This window comes from Lissotriton vulgaris, chromosome 4_1, assembly GCF_964263255.1.
Source record: "Lissotriton vulgaris chromosome 4_1, aLisVul1.2, whole genome shotgun sequence".
Classification (NCBI taxonomy): Eukaryota; Metazoa; Chordata; class Amphibia; order Caudata; family Salamandridae; genus Lissotriton; species Lissotriton vulgaris.
In genome coordinates, this window is record NC_141691.1 from 1,396,439,144 (window position 1) to 1,396,460,959 (window position 21,816).

Consider the following 21,816-nt stretch of genomic DNA (forward strand, 5'->3'; position numbering starts at 1 on the left):
GTCCCCGATGAGACCAGAACCGCACTGGACGCCCCGCTTACGGCTGAGGAGCTCGGAGAGGCCCTTGGTCAACTGAATGCGGGTAAGGCGCCCGGCCCGAGTGGCTACCCAAGTGAATTCTACAAAAAGTTTCACGTCCAGCTGGGTCCCCACTATCGCTGTGCTCTGGAGGAGTCGCGGGCTCAGGGAGAGCTGCCACCAGATTGGCGACATGCGGAAATCGTGGTATTTTTGAAGCCGGGCAGGGCACCAGACCGGCATGACTCGTACAGGCCAATTTCCCTCCTCAACATTGAGGCCAAGGTTCTGGCTAAGGCCTTGGCAAACCGCCTCCTGCCCCACATTGCTGACCTAGTTCACCCCGATCAGGCTGGATTCATGCCTCGCAGGGCCACTCGACATAATATTCGGAGGGCGCAGGCGGCGGTGGATGCTATGGGTGCTAGAGATGAGCAGGCGGCACTCCTCCTAGCGGACATGGACCGAGCCTTTGATTCGGTGAGCTGGGCATATCTGTTCACACTGTTGGCCCGCCTCAACCTGGGGCCGGTCTTCCTATCGTACATTCGTCTCCTCTACACCAACGTTACGGCCTCGGTCCGCGTGGCCGGTGCTACCTCTGGGCGCTTCCATGTGGGTCGTGGTACTCGGCAGGGTTGCCCGCTGTCCCCGTACCTGTTTGCCCTCGCCATGGAACCTCTGGCGTCGCGGATACGAGCTGATGACCGGTTGCGCGGTTTCGTTTGGAATGAGGATCTGGTGGATAGGATTGCACTGTACGCGGATGACGTCCTCCTCTTCCTTACGGAACTACGGCGATCAGGTCCCCGAGTTCTGGAAATCATGCGGGAGTTTGGCGGGGTCTCGGGCCTTCACCTTAACCTGAATAAATCGACCCTGTGGGTGCTGGGCGGTGGTGTGGTTGCTGACCCCTGGGCTGCTGAGTTGCGAGTGGCCTCGGATGGCCTAAAGTATCTGGGAGTTTTTCTCTCGGAGTCGCGGGCCGTGGCCTGGGCGCGTGGAGTCTTGCCGGTGTGGGAGCGGGTTCAGGCTGATGTCAAGACCTGGGCTAGAATGCCGCTTACTATCTTTGGGAGATCGGCCATCTTCAAGATGGTGGCGCTTCCGCGGCTCCTGTACCAAATCCAGAACTTCCCATACCCCATTGGCCTGGAGTGGTTCCGTCAAGTTAACTCAGTGCTGGGCCGCTTCCTGTGGGGTGGTGGTGCTGCCAGAGTGGCGTTGAAGACGTGCTTTCTGTCCACATACAGTGGTGGCCTGGCCACCTCGGACCTCCTCTCTTACTACCAGGCTTCCCACCTGCTGGTCCTAAATGATTGGTGGTATGGTGATCGAAGAGACCCGGCTTATGCCCTGGAACGGTTGCTCATGGGCGACCACACGCTCCATACAATTCTTTATTCCGCTCGCTTACGTCGTGCATTGCCATCGGTCACCGGAGTGGTCTTTGCGGTGTGGCGACAGTCATTGCGCCGCATGGGATGGTGGGGCAGGTTGACGGCTGAGACGCCGCTTTGGCACAATGGTTTGCTCCCGGAGCTGGCGGCCCTAACCGGGTTTGAGGGTTGGGAGACCATTGGGATTACTCAGCTGGGCCAGGTTGTGTCGGGCACCACCCTCAAATCCTTCGAGGAGCTCCGTGCAGAGTTCCAAATGCCTCAGTCCCAGTTCTTCCGCTACCTCCAGCTGCGGCATGCCCTCGCCCCGAGCATCGCCGGTCTCGACTCCCTGCCGGAATTTAGTCCAGTAGAGGCCAAGGTATTTATGGGGGACCTGGGGGACAGGAAGGTCTCTAGGATCTACCAGACACTTGTAATTCATTGCTCCTCCACCCTACACTCCCTTCGGGAGGCGTGGGAAGTGGATGTGGGCCCCCTTGATGACGACGATTGGAGGGAGGCACTGGAATCCCCACGTGGAACCGCCATTGCGATCCGGCTCCGGCTCATCCAATTCAAATATCTGCATCGTGCCTATTATACCCATGAGCGGTTGTGGAAGGCTGGGTTGATTGCGTCCTCGGAGTGCCTGCGCTGTGGAGTGGTGCCTGCCTCTCTGGTGCATACGGTGTGGTCGTGTGGCCGATTGACTGGGTTCTGGAGGGGCGTGTGGAGTTGTCTGGCTGAGGTCCTGGGCTGGGATCTTCCCCGTACTCACCGGCTGGGCCTCTTGCATATCATGGAAGGGATCGGTGGTAATGTTTATAAGCGCCACTTGTTGCTATTGGGGCTGGTCGTGGCTAAGCGGGACCTGGCCCGAGCGTGGAAGTCGGTGAGGGCTCCCCCCTTGTCGGCGTGGAAGGCTGGGCTGGATTATTTCATGGGTCTAGAGGGACCGATCTTTGAGGCGAGGGGGTGTCCACGCAAGCACTACAAAATTTGGAAGCGTTGGGCCGACTACCGTGGTCTGTCCTTGGACCCCCCGGCGGAGCAGGAGGAGGACATCTGATCGCAGTGACAATCTTGGCCCGCAGCAGTAACGCCCTGGTGGAATTACACCCACATATGACTCTTCCCTGTTGCTATATGTACACGTGTGGTAGGGGGGGTTGGGGGGGGGGGGGTTCTTAGAACGGGGGGGGGTAGTGTTGGGGGTTAGGGTAGGGTTTTGGGGTATCTCTATACTAAGCCTATTCTGAATCTGCTCTATTATTTGCTGCCTGTGTAATTGCTGTATTGATTTTGTTGTGGTGTTCTCGATGTGTGGAGATGCCACATTTGTGATGATCATTTGCTTAATAAACTTGGTTGTGAAAAAAAAAATGTCAAACTAAATCTTAAAAATTCACTTCTGTTCTTGGATTTTCGCCACAATAAAATAAACATAATCTTCTCTAAATATATTTAATAAAGTTTAAGCTATTAGCAATATAAAATAAAATTCATTTTATTTACGTATTAATTATTAAATTTTTTCTAAAGCCATTGATTTTTTTTTTATATCAATACATATGTCACGTAAATATAAAACATGTTGCTTTACAAATGCTAGAGGTGTCACATTTACAAAAATTATAACTATTGGCTTTGTAAAGAAGAAAGCTATTAATTTAGCTATTTAGAAAAAACAACACATAAATAAAAAATAACACCTATAGCTCTAACTTTCCTACTGCGAGACCTATTGCATTTCCAATGCTTGTTTCCTCCGGTCGCCGGGTTGGTTTCTCTTGTGGTGAGTTGTTCCCTCTCGGGGATGGGTTGTGATTTCATCGCAGTATTCAGGCGAGGGGACAATGAGGGTGCAGAGGCCAAGTGGCGGGTGGAGTGCGCTAAGCACCTGCCCTGCACCACGGGAGGTACTCCGGTGCACTGCCTCTGTAATGTTCGGGGGCAGGTGGGGTCGCTTGAGTTGATCCGCTTTTGTTGTACTGGGGGCCCATATGGTACTTGGTTCCTCGGAGAGGCCGTGAATGGAGGGATGTGGTGTGCTGCTCATCGGTGTTATCAGGAGAGCGCAGGCAATCAGGGTCGCGTGCTCAAAGCCCCTGCACCCCCCCCCCATTGAGGTGTGCATTCAAGCATGAGGTGACTTAGTGTGTATTCATGCATGAGGTCACACTGTGTGCAGTTACACATGAGGGATGCTGGGTGCAGTTAGACAGGAGATATCAATGTCTGCAGTACACAGGAGGTGTAGCTGGATACATCTACCATGGGAGACACTGCAGTTACACTTGGACGCAAATACATTAGAACACAGGGGCCAGCAGGCGGGGATGATTGCGGCACTAGGAAGCGCAGGCTTGTTAACCTATACTTTGGTGGATCGAAAGGTTCACAGGTGCTTGAACTAAGAACCGACGGATCTAACTTTGCCCACATGAACTTAAGTTGTACCACAACATCGCCATTTTCTTAGACTCAGAGCCACTGGCATTATGACGAGGCAGTAGCAAGTTGCACAAAACTGTGGGCGTGCAGTAGCCTCTCATATCCCTCCACTGCAACAGGCACTGAGTAAGTCAAGAGCATCGGTGACTATTGCCTTTAGATTTAACAGTTTGTTTTATTTCTGTTGCTGTTACATTGGATACATATTGGCACGTTCTGGCCATATTGGGTTGTCTTAGCAGGAGGGCCTACGATTGTTTTGGCTGGTTTACATTTAAGGTCTGGATGTGGGCAGGGAAAAACAACAGTCTAAAATGCGACAGCAGGGGTTGACTTGCAGTGGAGGGCCTCTGTCTAGGTGCTCTAGTAATCTTTCTACCTGAGACGGTATTTAGTTAGTGGTTATTCAGGTACTAAGATCTTAGGCAGTTTTACATGCCAGGAAGTACGTAGTGAGGAAGTAATAGTGTCCTAAGTTACGCAACATGATATATACACCTGGATAGGGTGCTGGTTAAAAGCTGCATTGTGTCCAACGGGTGCCCAAACGGGGCGACTTGGTTACTCTGCACGGTGTATTAGAAGGGATTTTGGCTAGCAGATCTCAAACCAGCGTTATACGCATGATGGAGACAATTAGTGACATGCCTAAGAGGGAAACCTTGTGTTAAAGGTATGGTATGCCAAGGGAGATAGCTTTGTCTGCTCACACAGGCAGGCGATTTCCGCAGGGGCTTGCTAAGCTTGCGGCCAGGCAATGGTCTTGTCCAACTAATGTGATAAGGTTAAGGGTTGCGAGCAGGCACCAAGAGATGGATCCTCGAGACCATCCAGGACATACAAAAACACCAGCCCTTTAGCCAGGGAGCCAGGCATTTGCGGAAGGCCAGCTACTTTGTGGGTTGGGGTTCAATAAGCTGAGGGGAACATGGGGTCAGAGCATAATTTGGCTACAAGGATGGAAGGATTGTTTTGGCATTCCCACTGCACAAGAAGGGGCAAGTATTCGTTCATGTGGTTCCCCCTGTTACATGGCAAAGTACACATGGACAACCGTGCTTATGTCACATATCCCATGGCAGAATAGTCACCAAAGTGGGGGAAGGACCATTGACATGCCTTGAAAGGACAGGGATAGCCACCCTCACTAACTGGAGCCTGTAGGGGAGATAAATGTTAAAGACACAGACTAGGTTGTGCTGGGCCCAAAACCCCTCACCAAAGCTGTGGGGGGCATCAGGCTGTCAGGTTTCTTTGAGGGACGGGCAAGGGCATTAAAGGGCTGTAGTGTGTGACACAGCATTTGCAGGAACTCGGAAGGGTCCCAGCGGATACACCAAAGGGACTACAGCGTAACATATGACACATAATCTTGTAGTCCGACACCATTACTGGCGTAAGTATCAAGTGTCACCGGTGGATAGCAGGGACCGGGCATCTGTGACCAGTCAAAGGTTCAGCAGGCAGGGTGGGCTGCGTAAGTTGTCACTGCACGAAAAGGTGCAGTGTCTAATTTCGTGCACATACACTTATTCCCTCAACCCTGTTGTGGCACCATAACTATGGTCACCAAGGATAAATCGGAAAGGACTATGAAATTGTCTGATCCATGTGGCGAAGTAATACACCCTAGGAGAAGACCACATGGTGCAAATTAGCAACCAGTGGGGGACAGGTAAACTTCAGTGGTCAGAAATCAACCCCGGCTCCTGTGACAGGGAGCGCTTCAGGGGAGGCGATGGAGCCTGTGCGCAGGAGGTTCATCTAAGCTGTGCGTAAATTCACTGGAAAGAGGAGACTTTGTTTCATTAGACTGGGGTGCTACACGCCAAATTCATATGGTGTTTTGAGGACAATGGGATACATCTGTCCAGTATAAGCATGGACCTGTACTTTCTGGATAGGGTAGAGGCCCTAAAAATAGCAGGATGTAATTAGGAATGCCGGCCTTGGTGGGGGGCCCTGGCTGCGACGGTCTCCACACCCAGGGCTGTGGTGGAGTTACAGGGCGATCCAGAGGCGGAAAGGTACTCAGGGGTACCCTCTTCAGGAGCACAAAGGGTGCTGAGGCTTAATATCCCCAGGAAGTCTGTGCGGTGGACCCTGGGGTGCGATGGCGCCCCGTTTGTCCTACGGGCGGTTGGAAACCTGTACAACCGGGGGTCGCTTGAACGCGCCGCCCCTCGTAGGGGGGGGGCGTGAGTAAGAGGGTGGACCGATGGTTCACCGGAAGTGGGAATGGCTATCCCCTCACCACAACCGCTAAGCACCGATTGGCTAAGGCCACGATGCAAGTTGTCCCATCAGGTGGTAGGCCGCGAGGGGCGGCTTGCCTTTGGATCGCCTGTAAGATAACCCACCATGTTGGTATATTTGTATGCTAATAAACCTGCAGCAATTTTCTCCACCAAAACATTGTCTTGTCTGCTTATTAATGCTTCATGTATGTTGCTGCGTGAGGGCTGGTGAGTATGGCCGATATTGGCACTATGCCGGCTGACCGACACGTCCCCGCAGGGGACCCTCATAAGAGGGCGGCCCCCTTAGGGCCTCAGGATGGCACACTGGCAGCCTAGTGTCCCGAGACCCCTTTAGGGTCCCGCTCCTCACTTCCTGCCGGGGTGGGGGGGTGGGGAGAGATATAACTTCCTCCCCCGCCCACCTGGCGGCCTCTTTGTCCCCTCACCCTGACGCCGTTTCCCTCCCTACCGCTTACCCAGCGTATTCAGGGTGGGGGGGGGAAATATATTCTAATCTTTATATTTGTTATATTTGTGTTGCAGGTGGAGTTACAGGGCGATCCAGAGGCGGAAAGGTACTCAGGGGTACCCTCTTCAGAAGCACAAAGGGTGCTGAGGCCTAACATCCCCAGGAAGTCTGTGCGGTGCACCCTGGGGTGCGACGGCGCCCGTATGTCCTACGGGCGGTTGGAAACCTGTACAACCGGGGGTCTCTTGAACGCTCCGCCCCTCGTAGGGGTGGGGGGGGGCGTGGGTAAGAGGGTGGACCGATGGTTCACCGGAAGTGGGAGTGGCTATCCCCTCACCACAACCGCTAAGCACCGATTGGCTAAGGCCACGATGCAAGTTGGCCCATCAGGTGGTAGGCCGCGAGAGGCGGCTTGCCTTTGGATCGCCTGTAAGATAACCCACCATGTTGGCATATTTGTATGCTAATAAACCTGCAGCAATTTTCTCCACCAAAAAGTTGTCTTGTCTGCTTATTTATGCTCCATGTATGTTGCTGCGGGAGGGCTGGTGAGTGTGGCCGATATTGGCACTATGTGTGATGCGTCCAGCTTGTCCTGTTGTTTTGGGCAACTATACATCCCGAGTTGGTGCTGACTTGGGACTGGTGGAGGATAGACATATCATAGATCAAGGCGTGCAGCTCATAAAGTTCTGGCTCAGCTGCAGGCTGTTTTAGTGCTATTCTTGGTCTGGTTTGTTACACTTCTTGCCATTTGGGATCTGCACGATTGTCTAGTAGTCTTCACCGGAACTCCAGGTTCTCTGTACAACTCCTTTAGACTTGTAAGCTATGCAACTTAGGAGCACTGGCTGTTCTTTATTTGGAGCTCTTAGGTTCGTCCCAACAAGACAACGCTGATCACCCAACAGCAACTGCTGTATAAACTTCGCATCCAACAGCAGACATGGTGATGCTCACCCTGTTGGTGGACCAGGTGCCATGCTTAAGAATTCTCACTTATGTCTGTGTGTACCTGCCTCTAGTACTGATATGTTTCAGGGCACCCTGTTTCTTTGACTGACTGACCAGACTCCTTCTGCTCCTGGAGACCTGGTTCCTGTGGTCCCAGAGCAATGGTTATGGCCTCAAAGTTTGAGAACTTTTTACAACTTGTGTCCTGGGCCCAAAATATTATTAGGCCTGTAGAATTGTGGGCCCTAGGCCCACATGCTAAGGAAATAATGACACAGACACAGTATTGTAGAAATTGGAGCTGGCCTCGAGCATGTGCGTATGAGCCCTTTAATTAACAGGCCCATGTCACTCGTGAAGCCTGTGGTGGATGGAGGTGTGTACTGGCCAGCCCTCAAGAGGGTGGCTGGTAAACGTATGCCTCCTGAGGCACTAGATCTACATTCCTTCCAAACTTTATTAAAACCAAAACAAGTCCAACCTATGGAAATAAAACTCTGCTCACAAGACACCACTTAGTCTCACGGCCACAAGAGGCACTCCACAGAACAACAATGGACCGGTGAAGCTGGGAGAACATTAGCATCTAGGCACATGTACATCATTTAACCAGCTACCACTGGGCACAAACACTGTGAAGACAGTCTGGAGTCTTAGGCAGCTTGTCGGTTGGATCAGTGTCCACTTTTGCATTGTTGGATGGGCATGTGTGCTCTCGCAATGATGCTGTCAACACAGTTCAAACATGATGCTTCAGGAGCGTTGGTGAATCCCCGCTGCAGAGTCTTCTCTTGGGGCATCTGGGCAATGTGATGACAAGTCTTGTTAGGGGTGCCTCAGTCTCTTGGTGATTTGCAGGTGCAATGCTCCACCCTGGTGATGAGTTTCTCCTTTGCTCGATTGCGTGAGGCACATACCAATGATGATGTGGTTGCCATTAGACCTGGATGACCGGTGGTCATGTCTTGCCTGGAGTGATGATGACTGGGGGAAGCAACCGACGCTTGGGATCTTGCGGTGGCACTGGGGACCGTAGGGGGAGAGACGTGATTTGCGCTTGCTGGTGGCTCACATGTGGTTCTCCCATTGAGCTGTCTCCAGGGGTGTTGATGCGCTTTGGTGGCTGACTTGTGTCTGCGGGTGCACTTTTGTAGTGGTACGAGTTCTCGTTTTTATCCTCTTGTTGATCTCTCCAGAACACCTGTGGCCCTTCAGTTCTTCTGGTTGACATAATTGTAACTTTTCTTTTTCTTTACAATGTGAGGTGCCACATTCTCTTCTTTGAGTTGAGGTGGTGGCAGCTTGCACCTTGGGGATGTGCGACTCTCCTCATGCCTGTAATGGGCCGATGTGCGACAGTCTTAAGGCAGTATTGGGGCACTCCCTGGGTAGTCTCTTGGCAGCCTTTGGTCCACGGCAGGGCGGTGCTAGTGAAGTGGAGAGGTAGACACTTTACTTCATTCGGGCCATCCTAGGCATTTACTCCCCTCATATCTCTGGGGAGTGCTTTGCAGCACCTCTTTCGTGGGAACCTGGCTGTCAACCAGGCTCTTTTTGTAACATGTCTTGTCTCTGCCCTCACCTGTCATCTTGGTTGTCTGCTTCTCTTGCTTGCGTGGTGGTCAGTCACCACTAGGGCCTTGCAACGCTGTCTTCTCGCTTGTGGTGGCTGTAGACTCCTGCTAGGGGGTGCATGTTCTCCTTACACTGGACTCTTGGCTGAGGCAGCTTTGGGCTTCTCATGGCTCTTTGCGGAGCTAACTTCCCCCGGTGTGCAATGGACAGGCAGCTGTTAAGGGCGCGAGGAGCCCTCTTGGTTGGTCGCTACAAAACAGTGCCTTCTGCAATTCAGCAGCTACCTGCTAGGGGGTATGCCCTACACATATGTTTTCTTCGGTACTGAGGGACAGGGCACTGTCACTGCTGTACAATGTCTGCTGGAGGCACTGGGGATTTTCTACTTGCTGTAGTGGCCTATGACTCTCTTTTGTCCCCTAAACTCGTACTCCTAGTCATCATCCCACTCTGCCGTCTGCCCAGTCACCAGTGCTCTTACCCACTCATCTCACACAGCCACATACTCTACACCAGCTTAGTCAGCCCAGCAAGGGGTCAGCCTCCAATTCAGCATGGTGTAGGAGGGTTCAGTGTCTGTGGAGAAGCCTCAGCCCCTTCAACCCGACCCTATGCTGCTTGTCGGCTCTCCAGCCAACCTCCCCACACTTCCAAGTCACGGTCCGCATTCTCATCAGTATGTACGGCTCTCAGTTGACACTCCTCAGCCATGCCCCATTTACGAAGGTCTGCCCTCCACTTGTCCAGCCAGGGGGGCATAGAGTGGGTTCAGTATTGGCAATTCGGCGTTTAGCTAGCACAAAGTCCAGTAGAGCAAATTTATAGCTCATATGAGTTCCCGTCTTGGGAATCCGGAGTACACCCAGAAGACGTTGCCTAACCGACTCTTCAATAGGCACACCTGTGGCTGCTCGTAGTACATGCAGCACCTCTTGCCAATATGGTTGAATTCAGACGCTAGCTCAAAGTCATATGCAGAAATGTCGCAGGATCTGCTCCGCACTGGGGGGGGCACGAGGAAGAGCGCTCTGCTTTGAAACATGGCAATCTCTGGGTTGTTAGATACGTGTGATGGAAGTAAAACAAGCTTTGGCATAGCTAATAGGTCTCGCCTTTGAGTTCTTATAAGTGTTTAGCTAGAACTATTGGTTTTGACGATTGGTGTAATGCTTGTTAGTTATATATTTTTTTCCTATGGTGTGGGGACATATTTAATGGGAGTTTTCGACTTTGGGAACTAGTTATTTAATTCTAATGTGAGCAGCGGACGGACAGTAGGCGACAATAAATAGATGCCATATTCTGAGGGCAGATTGAGGTGGTGCTTAGTGATGCTGCTGAGGTTATGTTGCGCTGTTGCAGAGGTGATACATGTGCTATGCTGAATGTTACATAGGTGGTAAGGAGTGATGTTGAGGGGGTGCTGAGTGATGCCAAGTTATGCTGAGGGGGTCTGCATCACTCCGCACCCCCTCAGCATCACTTGCCATCACTCAACACCACCTGAACATCACTCCTTGCCACCTAAGTATGAGGAGGTGTTGAGTTATGCTGAGATGGTGCAGAGTTATGTTGAGGTGAGGGTTCTGCGTGGTTGCTTAGGTAGTGCCTGTGTATTTCCCACATCGCTGTCCATTTCCAAGTAATATAATTAGTGCTAATGTGCCACACAAACATGTTACTTGTGTTTGTATTGTGTTTAAATCAATTGAGTTAACCTAAATGTAACCTTGGATGTTAAAGCAGCTACTGTGCCCAAAACTGAACCCCAAGAAACAAATTCAGTTTCACAAGCCACAAAGTAACATGCCCATATGTTTTCATTGTTTATTGCTCACTATTAAATATTTTAAAATTCAACAAAACTGTATATCGGCAAGTTATCATGTGGAATAATTTGAAATCTATTTCTGGGCACACTTCCTTTGCGACCTGAGAAGATTGATGCAGGCTTTTTATTTTTTTTCAGTGTTTTGTAGTTGCAAATTATTTCTCAGTCTTTTCCCTTCTTTGTCAAAACCGGTGCCAGGATTGTGTTACACATGGCCAAGGAAAGTAAACAATCTGTTGGCTTTCTTTTGAAATGTTCCATATAGAACAGATGAGCCAAAAGATTAGCATGGCTGTTATATCATTTACTAGCTGCATTTTTTGTCCTCACAAAACACAGGATGTGAAACCAGCAAACGAGACAAGAACTCTGGTTCCCACAACGAAACGTCTACAGGCATTAGCAAGAAAGGCACATCTGTTTGTTTCTGTGTAAAGTTAAACAGTATACATTTCCACTGCACTATCACACCAGGAAACAGCATCTTGAAATAACCTGATGTACTCAACTATGGATTGCATATAAGGAAAAGTGCAAGATCGCCAGCTGCTGTCGTTTCAGTATCGACCCCTCAGAAGGGTCTCAAAGGTGCATTGTTTGTGCCGGTCCCGCATCTTTTACTTTTAACACATTATACAACTATGCCTTGCTAAGCCAGCAACCATCGGCCGATGCAGTTTAAAACGTATTAATCCAGGAGATGAAGCGCAATGTTAAAGCGTCTGCAGTAGTCATAGTGCTCCAAAAACAAACACACTTTGAGGGAAGTACTCATGCTCGGTGCATGTTCAATTGCATGAAAGTGTTCACATTCGGAAATACTCAACCACCAGCTCACAAGAACATGCCTGAATCAAAACCACAATGTCCGACCATCCACAGTAATGAAACCCAGATGATGCATGGTGTCGATGTTCATCAAGCCCCTAAATATACACACACAGTTAAGGGAAGTGCTTGTTCACAATGTCGCACTGTTGAAGTGTAAAATGAAGAGCAGCAACCATCAGGCGGTTGCCACATGAACCATGTGAAAGAGTAAAGTTGCATTTGAAATGTAAACAAGCACGGCAAACAAAGTGGCTGGTGCACGCAGAAGACCTGGATAGATATGATAATCTCCACCTCTCTATAGTTGGGCGCTCAAATATAATTAAAATGATTTTTCTACCAAAATGTTTATATATATTTCGGGCAATACCATTATCATTTGAAACAAAATGGTTTAATTCACAGAACACATAACAAATAGATTTATTTGGGCAAAGGGAAAGACAAGGAGGGTGATGAGATTCATGACGTTACCAAGGGAGAGAGGAGGGTGGGCTTTACCGGATTTTAAATTATATTACTGGTCAGCCGCCTTGCAGTATATGTCTGGTTTGATAGAAGGGGCTGAAATAGAATGTCAGGACAGTCTTGGGACAGTTGATATCTACGCACTGGTATTAGGAATGGAAGCAGAAAATGTATTTTTGAAGTGTACTGATTCTTCCTATTTTAAAAGGACGAAATTTAAGACGGTGACAGCCGCCCAGAACATCTGGAAGGCCTTCACGAAAAAATATGGTTTAGGTAAATTAATAGATACACTAGACTACTACTACATAATACGTTACCTTCTGAGATTTTCTCAGACTCAATATTTGTTAAATGGGGCAGGCAAGGAATCCAAAAATTAGGAGATATAATGGGAATAAGGGGAATGCTGCAATTTTCCGAAATTCGTGAAAAATATGATTTAGAATACAGGGATTTTTTTAAGTTTCTACAAATTAGAAGTTATATGTCAGCGAAAAAAGGTGGACCAGCAGGATTTAATACAAATCCAATTTTGGATGTGATTGAGAGGGGTGTAGGATGTACGATTAAAATTCTTTATGCAGAATTGATTAATGCGAAACCTGATGACCTAGAAAAACAGGAGCAGAAGTGGGTTACCAAGATGGGCATAGACAAAGAAATATTTTATTGGTCATTAAAAAAGGGACAGGAAATTCTATGCTCAGCATCACTCCAGGCGCAACATTACAAAACTCTATACTCGTTATATTATACTCCGGCTAGGATTGCGCAATGGGGAGGCGATAATGGTATTACATGCCCGAGATGCTCTGCAGATCAGGCGGATATAATACATATGTTCGCAACATGCACTCACCTCCAAACAACCAAGGAAGGAATAGAGTGGTTTTTAAAAAGGTCACTGGCGATAGAAATCAAATTAACCCCATCAATAATAATTTTTGGAGTAGGGGAGCGTAAAACACAGCTGGAAAACACTAACTTTATTTTTGTGGCAATGGCAATTTATCGATTAATGATTGCGTCAGCATGGCTTGAAAAAATTCCACCTACACAACATGACTGGTTGGGAAGGTTGTTGTCAGCTTATAATTTAGAAAAATCTATTTATGCAAGAAGAGGGAAAAGAGGAAAAAAGATAGGACTTCAGGTTTGGGGTCCAGTAAAAAGATGGAGGGAAGAGGAAACTGATTAATCTGAGGTGAAGAGGGTACCATAGGGTGAGATATATTTATTACTTTGGAAATTATATATAAGGTTGTTTTTTTTTTCTCCTCTTCTTATTGTTTTAGGCAAAAATGATTATTGTAATGGATATCGTCTTTTTTCTCTTATTCCCGATTTATGAATCATTCTGTCCTATCTCTTTCTCTCTCTCTTGACCATTATCTCTTTGTTTATCATGTTTAATTTGTTCATCTTTGAAGAAATGTAAAAAGAAAAGCAAAAATGTAGATTGTGAAATGACCTGTACCAAAAAAAGGGGGGGGGGAGTGGGTTAAAAACTCAATAAAAATATATAAAAAAAATGAAATGTAAACAAGCACGGCAAACAAAGTGGCTGGTGCACGCTGAAGAGATTAAAAACATAGTTGATGCACAGTGTCTGTGAAGCGGGTGCCATGCTCATCGTACCCCCGAAAGCACACGCAGTTAAGGGAGTGCTCGGTACTCGTTCACAATGCCTTATAAACCATGAGAGGATCCTTCACCAAAAAACACACACATTTGAAGGAAGCGCTTGGTGGTCTTTCACAATGCCTCGCTAGGTGAAGCAACCCTCAGCTGGACAGTTTTAAGCATAATAACCCAAGAGGAAAAGTGCGGTGTTGAAGCGGCTGCTGCAGTCATACTGGCCAAAAACACTTTGAGGAAAGAGCGCATGCTCGGCCTTGGTGCTCTTTCAGAAGGCACAATTGAAATGCAAAAAACACACACATTTGAAGTAAGTGCTCGGTGGTCTTTCACAATGCCTCACTAGGTGAAGCAACCCTCAGCTGAGGCAGTTTTAAGCGTAATAACCCAAGAGAATAAGAGATGCCTGAAGGGCTGGAGAAGAATCAGTTGCATGTTACGGGCGGCGCGTTAAAATCAATTAGTAACAGGATACTACGTTAAGCAAGGGTGGCAGCATTCGGAAAGGCAATAAATTGCTTTATCAGATAACAAGCAAAAGCGAAAGCAAGCGATCAAGGAGGAATGCAGCTGCCAGCCTGCTTTCTCCCGAGAGCAAACCGCCATGGGAGTGAACATTTTAAGAAGAGGTGGGACATGCACCCACCTTTAGCCAATTGCGTGCTTTCATTTTTTGAAAGCCACACGCAAAGGCCAATAGAATTTGACAACCAGACGGACAAGTTTTCTGAATGTCTGAATTGATTCCAAGAGGCCCTCTCCTAGAGCAGCACATGCGCGCTGCGCTAGGCTCGACCTAAAAACTGGGTGAGCTTAAATCGTACGTTACTCGCCACCTCCCGGACCTGTGTGAACGCCCGCCTCCATTCACCCTCAGCGATCAGTGAAGGAAACTTGGCCATCCATCTATCCTGAATTTCTTTACACCTCAACTCTACATTCCGCCTTCAGAGCCATATATATGTGGGAAATCAGTCCCCTAGTGGAGCGCAGATCAAGTAACAGCGCTAAGGTCTGTGCCTCCCCTTGTGTACTGTAAGAAATTACCATCTGGCACTTGGAAACTCTCCTTTGCCTCGATAAAAGAGAGGAATGTCCCATTAAGATACATATCTCCAGCTGTCGTACAGCCCCCTCATACCACCTTGTGAGGTCCTATGGAAACCCTGAAGCCACTTGAGGCGGTGCGACATGTGAATGCATCATTGATCTATTGGATCGAAATCTGATCTGTAGTGTCTGTGACGAGTGGTTTCTTTCTTGTCTTGAGAGCAGAGTCTATAGTTCTCCCTTTTAATTACCTGAGTATGCAAAAGCTTATGCAAGGTCTGCCCGTTGGCCCTGTCCCGTTTTCCTTAGTAGTATGCAAAGGTTTTCCCGCCATTTCCCACATTGATGGACAGCTTACCAAAAGGGCTCCGAGCATGTTTCCTGACGATTTTGGTGAAACACTTGGTGCAGCGGAATTTTGAGGACATCTACAACAAACAAATAAGCACTTACTTAATGTAGTTTGGAGAAAGTACCCTTGTTTGGTGGAGATTCGCCTCTTTGTTTACCAATCCTGTTCTCTAGACGAGGATTCATGGTATCGCAGATTTGTGGATCAAGAAGCTCGAGGAACAATCACATTGCCGAAATTACATGCACACAAGGTCACTGGAGACATTTCCATGTGGTCCATTACGCAGCTGTAGCGTAGACCCACACAGTTACTCATTCACCCAGTCACTGACCCATACAGCCACACACAAACCCTGTCACTGCCCCACACAGCTATTCAAACAGCTACTCACAAACCCACTCTCAGACCCATACAGCCACTCACACACCCACTTACTGACCCATACAGCCACTCACACACCTACAAAATCCTCTCACTGACCCATTCAGCCACTGGCACACCAACTTTTAAAGGTCCAGGTTACAAAAAACCCAAAGGTTGCAGCGATGTTAAAGTTAGGAAACATTAGAAATCTACTGAAAAAAAACACAGGTTACTGGGATGTTCTAGTTCGGCTTAGATTTCACTCATGCAAAATCAGTGAAATTCACCAGTTATAGTTACCTGAGCTAACTATAACTCGCGCCCGCAATGCAGTGCTCGCATATTAAATCACTCATGACCTGTTCAGTGATTATATCAGTTTTATATAGAATGAACACTGCCCAAGAGCATTGGAGTGCTTTACATGAGTACCAGATTGAATTACATAAGATCAGATTAATTTTTATTTTAAGCACAGGAGAGTAAATTATTTGCTCAGAGCCAACTCTGGGGCTCAAACCTTGTGCCCCAGATTTAAAGTATGCAGCTCAGTCAGGCCACATCCATATTTCCCAATTTATGTGTGAAAGTTGTACCCAAGTGGGATGATTGTATACAGTGAACACATTTTCTGTTCAAATGGCTTTGTGAAGTAGATATAAAAAATAGCAGCAAAAAGTTCTGGAAGGCTCGCCAGAATATAGCTTGAGGAAACTTGCAAACATTTGTTTAAAAATTGGACTTCGGAACATAGTTCAACACCTTTGTACCAGTGGAACAATTTTCACAGTTGGTATGCTAACATCAATGTTATGTCATTGAAGTCATAGGGTTGGTGAAAAGTCCTGGATTCATGCAAAGCATAGCAAATGTATACATCAGGAGTGTAGTAAGGGTGCAGTGTGAAGCTTGTGATGCATTTTGTAGTACATGTCTCAATTTTATTACTAAAGCATTGTGCGGTAGCGCACTATTATTTACAGACAGCATATTTTCCATTGAAATGGTATCAATACATTTGCACGGACATACAGTATTACTGATAATTGTATATAGCACTCAAGTGATTGTGTTGAAATCGTGTTTCAGTAAATGTTTATAATTTGCACTTCACCACATAATTGTCTGATTTGTTTTGATCCTATTAAAATCTTTATTTCCATCACACTTCAGAATTGCAAAAAAACTGGGCTTTATTTGTGCTTTCCTAACTGCTGATAAGTTTTGAAATATGTGTAGAGTTCATTTACAGGTATTAAAATGTTGTTGTATGTTACAAAAATAGTACGTACTTCAGCCTTTCCTTTCACATTCTCTGTACCCAAGAAAGATTGTCATATAGTTCACTTAAAAACTTGTCTCTATTTGTAGTTGGAGAAAGGAAAGTAAACATCAATCCCCATGTTAAAATAATAAGCAGCAGTTTGAGAAGACATAGACTACCATGTGACTTCAGTCTTTGAAGCATAGCAAATGTGACAAGATACATTCTAAACTTAAAGGTATCTTTGTTTATTGCTCTTTCGCGACCCACCAGAAACTGGCTGGCAACCCACAGTGTAGGAAACGCTTGTCTAGAGCCCTTTTGGTTAGCAGTATTCATAAACACATGGAGCACCTGTCGGAGAACTTGTGACGCAAGTATCCAGCACGTGAAAATATAGGTCGCCCAAAATGATAAAATGAGGCGCGTGATTGAGCCTAGCAATTGTGTCATGGTCCTGCGGGGCTATACATCAGAATTCAGGAATCCTAATAGTTGCATCTATCGAGTTGATACCCTTTATGAAACAACTATAATTGTGTGAATGTGTGAGCTTATATAGTTGTCTTTACAGTTACAGCATATGTTTATCCTTTCTAGGTGTTTGCTGTTCGGACTGGTGGGACCACTGGGGTTGTTGTGAAAGGACCAGATGACAGAAACCCAATCTCCTTCAGGTAATGTAGTGGGCAATGTTGTTCTTGCAAGGTTAGATGTATTTCATTCAGTCTCCGAGTAAGTGTTCATGGTTAAACACAAGCCTCTACAGAGGGTTGTTAAACCCAGGTGCCTGCCATACAGAGAGATAGACTGCTTTACTAATTCTAGGATCTCTCCCCACGTCATTTAACCTTCACAGCTCATTGAACATTGAAGGCTAGTTATTGTCGATTTCTACTACATTTCGGGGTCAAGTGAGCCATTAATTCCCCTCCCTGAAACACTCCAGGAAGCTTTATTATTGTGAAGGCCTGTTTCCTGCCGGAGGAAGAAGGTGTATATCTCCTCTAGAATTACCACAATTCCTGGCTGCCAAGCTTACACACAATGTTTGTTCTGCTACACTGGGCACAGTTTATATGTCATGCTGGCACTGTACACCTTATTCATTATTGGTGTAATTTATGCCAAAAGACGGCTTGGAATGAGTACATGTAAACCTTCGATGTCTGAGTAGTTGCAACAGTGTTTGTAGATCAAAAATATGATGAGATCTGTGTGGATAAAATATGACAAGATGTGTGTGGATGAGCAATCCTTTCCTTTACCTCACAACTCCCAACTTTCACTATCTCTGCCTCCTTCTAAGGATTTCCTTTTCCAAAAGCTCTACTCTGTTACAATAAGCTCTCCTTTTACTTGTACCCAGAGCTCCCAGGGTCCCTTGAAGAAAAGCCTTACATGTTTCCCAGACAATATCAATTTTCGCTGACCCCACATTCTGCTTTACAAATCCATCCACTTCCTGCCTTAGACTCTCCATCGCTTCACAGTCATACAACACTGTGCGGTCCAGCCTCCAGACTGAACCCAAATCGCAGGCCCCTATCTTTAAAACCAAAGTGACTGCTGAGTGATATGATATATGAACCCCTACGTGCGTCGTCTGTTTCACTCTATCCATCAATCTCAAATCTATTAAATGTGGTCGATCCGTGATCTATGACTGTATATTTTATTATAGTAAGTATAACCTAATACTTGACCAAACCTCTGTCTCCAGACATCGCACAATCCAAACTGGTCTATCAAACCCTTCACTCTACTTGACATTTTACTAGTTACCTGCACTCTACTATTAGATGATCTATCTAATTTATTGTCCAACACCGTATTAAAATCGCCAGCGAGGATGATATTGCCTTAGAGGCCCATCATCTCCTTAGCTAGTTCATCTAGAGGCCCCACATCATCTTGGTTTGGACCATAATAACCTATAATATTATATAAATGACCACTTAATTTGAGGTTGACAATCAGCCATCTACCTTTAACATCCGCCACCTCGCCCTCAATGGAGCAGTCTACCCCTTGCCTAACCAACAGTGCAATACCTTTAGTTACTGCCACTTGTGGTGTATGAAAAGCATGCTTCAGCCAGCGCTGTGATCCAAAAAGCTTCTTGCTTTCTTTACCTGTTAGGTGGGTCTCTTGTAGAATGAGTACATGTAAACCTTCGATGTCTGAGTAGTTGCAACAGTGTTTGTAGATCAAAAATATGATGAGATCTGTGTGGATAAAATATGACAAGATGTGTGTGGATGACATGTTTTAATATCCACTCACATCTCATTGTTCTCTCTCTCCCCATCTTTTGGATTGGTGACCTACCTTCATATTGTATAAGCTTATGGCTTTATTAGGTGGTCTCCCCAAAGGTAATGCTTCCACCAAATACATCGATTAAAGAGCAAATAACCCTTAAATGTATAATTCCGAAATTTCCTTCCTCTAAATTACCTTTGGTACTTTTTTATGAGAGCAGGGCATATCCTACTCTTGGCAATCCAACTGCCCTCTCTCTGCTATTTTAGGATTCCCCATATTGTAAAACTGGCTGCTTCCATTTATAAAATGCTCTATTCAATGTCCTTGATATTACCTGGATGGACTAGTGCATGAGGAAATAAGATACAGTGACTTTCTTTAGTCCCATTTTGTTAACTCCTTGGACGCTCATGACGAGCTCAGCTCGTCATGATGTACACCTCCATACACTCATGACGAGCTGAGCTCGTCATGAACAATGGGAAACTCAAGAAATCAGCACAGGAGGAAAATAACACTAGCATCGATGGTGTTAATATCTCCCATATCCACATTACGTAGCTCAGATGTGTGTACAATTTTGGTATGTCTGCTCCTTTGTCTCCATTCTGAGCTGCAGAACCTGCAATATTACATTATTTTCCCTGCACAAAATTTGTCAGGTTTTTGTCAGGCGAAATTTGACAGAGAAAAGATGAATTGTTAGTGCAAACTTTGCACAGAAGTTTTAATTCTGAATCAGACTCAAACAATGCACCAAAATGAGAATTTTCTGCAGCTATCAAAATGATGGCATATGTGTGTGTGATATATATATATATATATATCTATATCTATATCTATATCCTACTGGCGGTCGCCAGTAGATAGTTATAGTTAGGACCTACTTTCCATAGGAAAACCACAACATTCAATTTGGAATAACTTTGGCGCTGGTGGAGGAATCTTCGCGAATTTCTCCATGAAAATGGCCTGCTCTGCTCCTTCCCTGAAAGTTTGGGGGTGATTCGTCAAGTGGGGGCTGAGAAAAGGGGGGGTCCCGAACGTGTTTTCCTCATGCAATTTTCCATAGGGACCTTTAGCCAGGGCTACAGGCCGAACGGCTCAACGGAATTACACCAAATTTGGCAGAGAGGTAGAGTTCTGTTGTCAGATTGTGCTTTTTGTTAAATGGTGCAAATCCGTTCAGTAGTTCCTGAGAAAATCAAAAGTAAAATCATAGTGATATCTAGAGACTAAGTACTGTACTGTACGTGTACGGAAATCCGTACAATTACGAGCACGAGCTGCATGTTGATTGGATTTCAACTGTCTGTCAACACTCCAAACCAGGAAGTGTTGGCAGCCATCTTGTGCCTCGGTAGAACCGAGTCACAAGAAAACAGTAAAACAACATTTTTGGGCTTTAACTATATGTATGCGGGCGGGGGGGGCTCATGGCCCCCTGGAACACCCAGGGATTCGCCAGTCCCTGGGGCCTCCTTTTTATTTAAAAAAAACTGTGTGGGTGGGGGTTTCAAGCCCCCCCATAAGCACCGGGGACCGCCACCTCCCCGTGGCTTTAATATAGAAAATAGCGGGACGGACCACCCAGCCACGGGGACTACCACCCCTTGGGGCTTTTGAATGTTGGGAGGGGGGGCCGCGCGGTCTCCTTCCTGGAGCCTTTGTTGGCCCTGGGGTCCACCACCTTTCAGGGCCGGCTTCTGCAGTGTCCCAGGGTGACTACAGTGCCGCCTTCTGCAGTGCCCAGGGTGACAAAAAGCAATGCTTGATCCCGAAGAACACGGGGAGCTGGCTGGGACCATGGGGGCTTTGGGGCTCATAAAAAACAGTTCTTTTCAGAACTAACTTTACTGGTCAAAAAAAAGAGCTATATTTCCATGATAGTATGTAAAACTTTCCGGTTTTCTTCTGCACCAGTTGTACTCTACGCATGCTCAGCCTAGTTTCCAAGCCCACGCTTCTTTGTTTTTTTTAAGTTCGCCAAGCAAACCTCTCCTCATTTCAGGTATTACATTTTCTGCTTTCTTCTGCCGGGTCGTGTGCCTCATCCGCTGCTATTCTTTTGAGATGATATATATATATATATATATATATTTTCTTTTTAATATTTTAAGACAAAAAAAAGAAATAGATATATCGGGTGCCTTAAATTCCGGTACAATAACGAGGTGAACAGGCAGAAAACAGTATATATATAAGCAAATGCAAAAACAGTTGAGACGTCTACGCTTACGTGTGGGAAGCAGGATATGTAATAGTACAATATACGATCCACGTTAAGCGCCAGTCCTCTGAGCTTATCTACCCTGAACAGTCAAAATAATAACTGAAGCATGATCACCAGATATTAGAAAACAATCGGAGTCAGGATATTCCACCAAATATACTTATAAAGAAAAGTGAAGAGAAAGTGAAGAAAAAGAAACCATAAAACAAGAACCAAAGACAAAATAAAAAACCCATCCCCCCACCCTGCACCCCTGCATATTACTATTGCCTAACGCCAACTAGCAGTGTGCCTGTCGCCCCAACTAACTAAGTTCTAAAAGAAGAAAGAGAAAGTGGAGGAGGGCCTATTCATACATGCCCGGGACCCCCCTCCTCCCTGCCAGAACCAAGAATTCCCAAACTAAGGTCAAGAAGTCTA

General features: G+C 46.6%; 1 protein-coding gene across 1 annotated transcript in view; it reads left to right on the top strand.

Annotated features, from left to right (window-relative positions):
• RMC1 (regulator of MON1-CCZ1) overlaps positions 1 to 21,816 on the top strand; it is a 319,509-nt gene that overhangs the window by 30,792 nt on the left and 266,901 nt on the right. Inside the window, exon 2 of the mRNA XM_086965645.1 lies at positions 17,496 to 17,572. Within this exon, the coding sequence (XP_086821771.1) occupies positions 17,496 to 17,572 (77 nt within the window). The remainder of the gene's footprint in view (positions 1 to 17,495; positions 17,573 to 21,816) is intronic.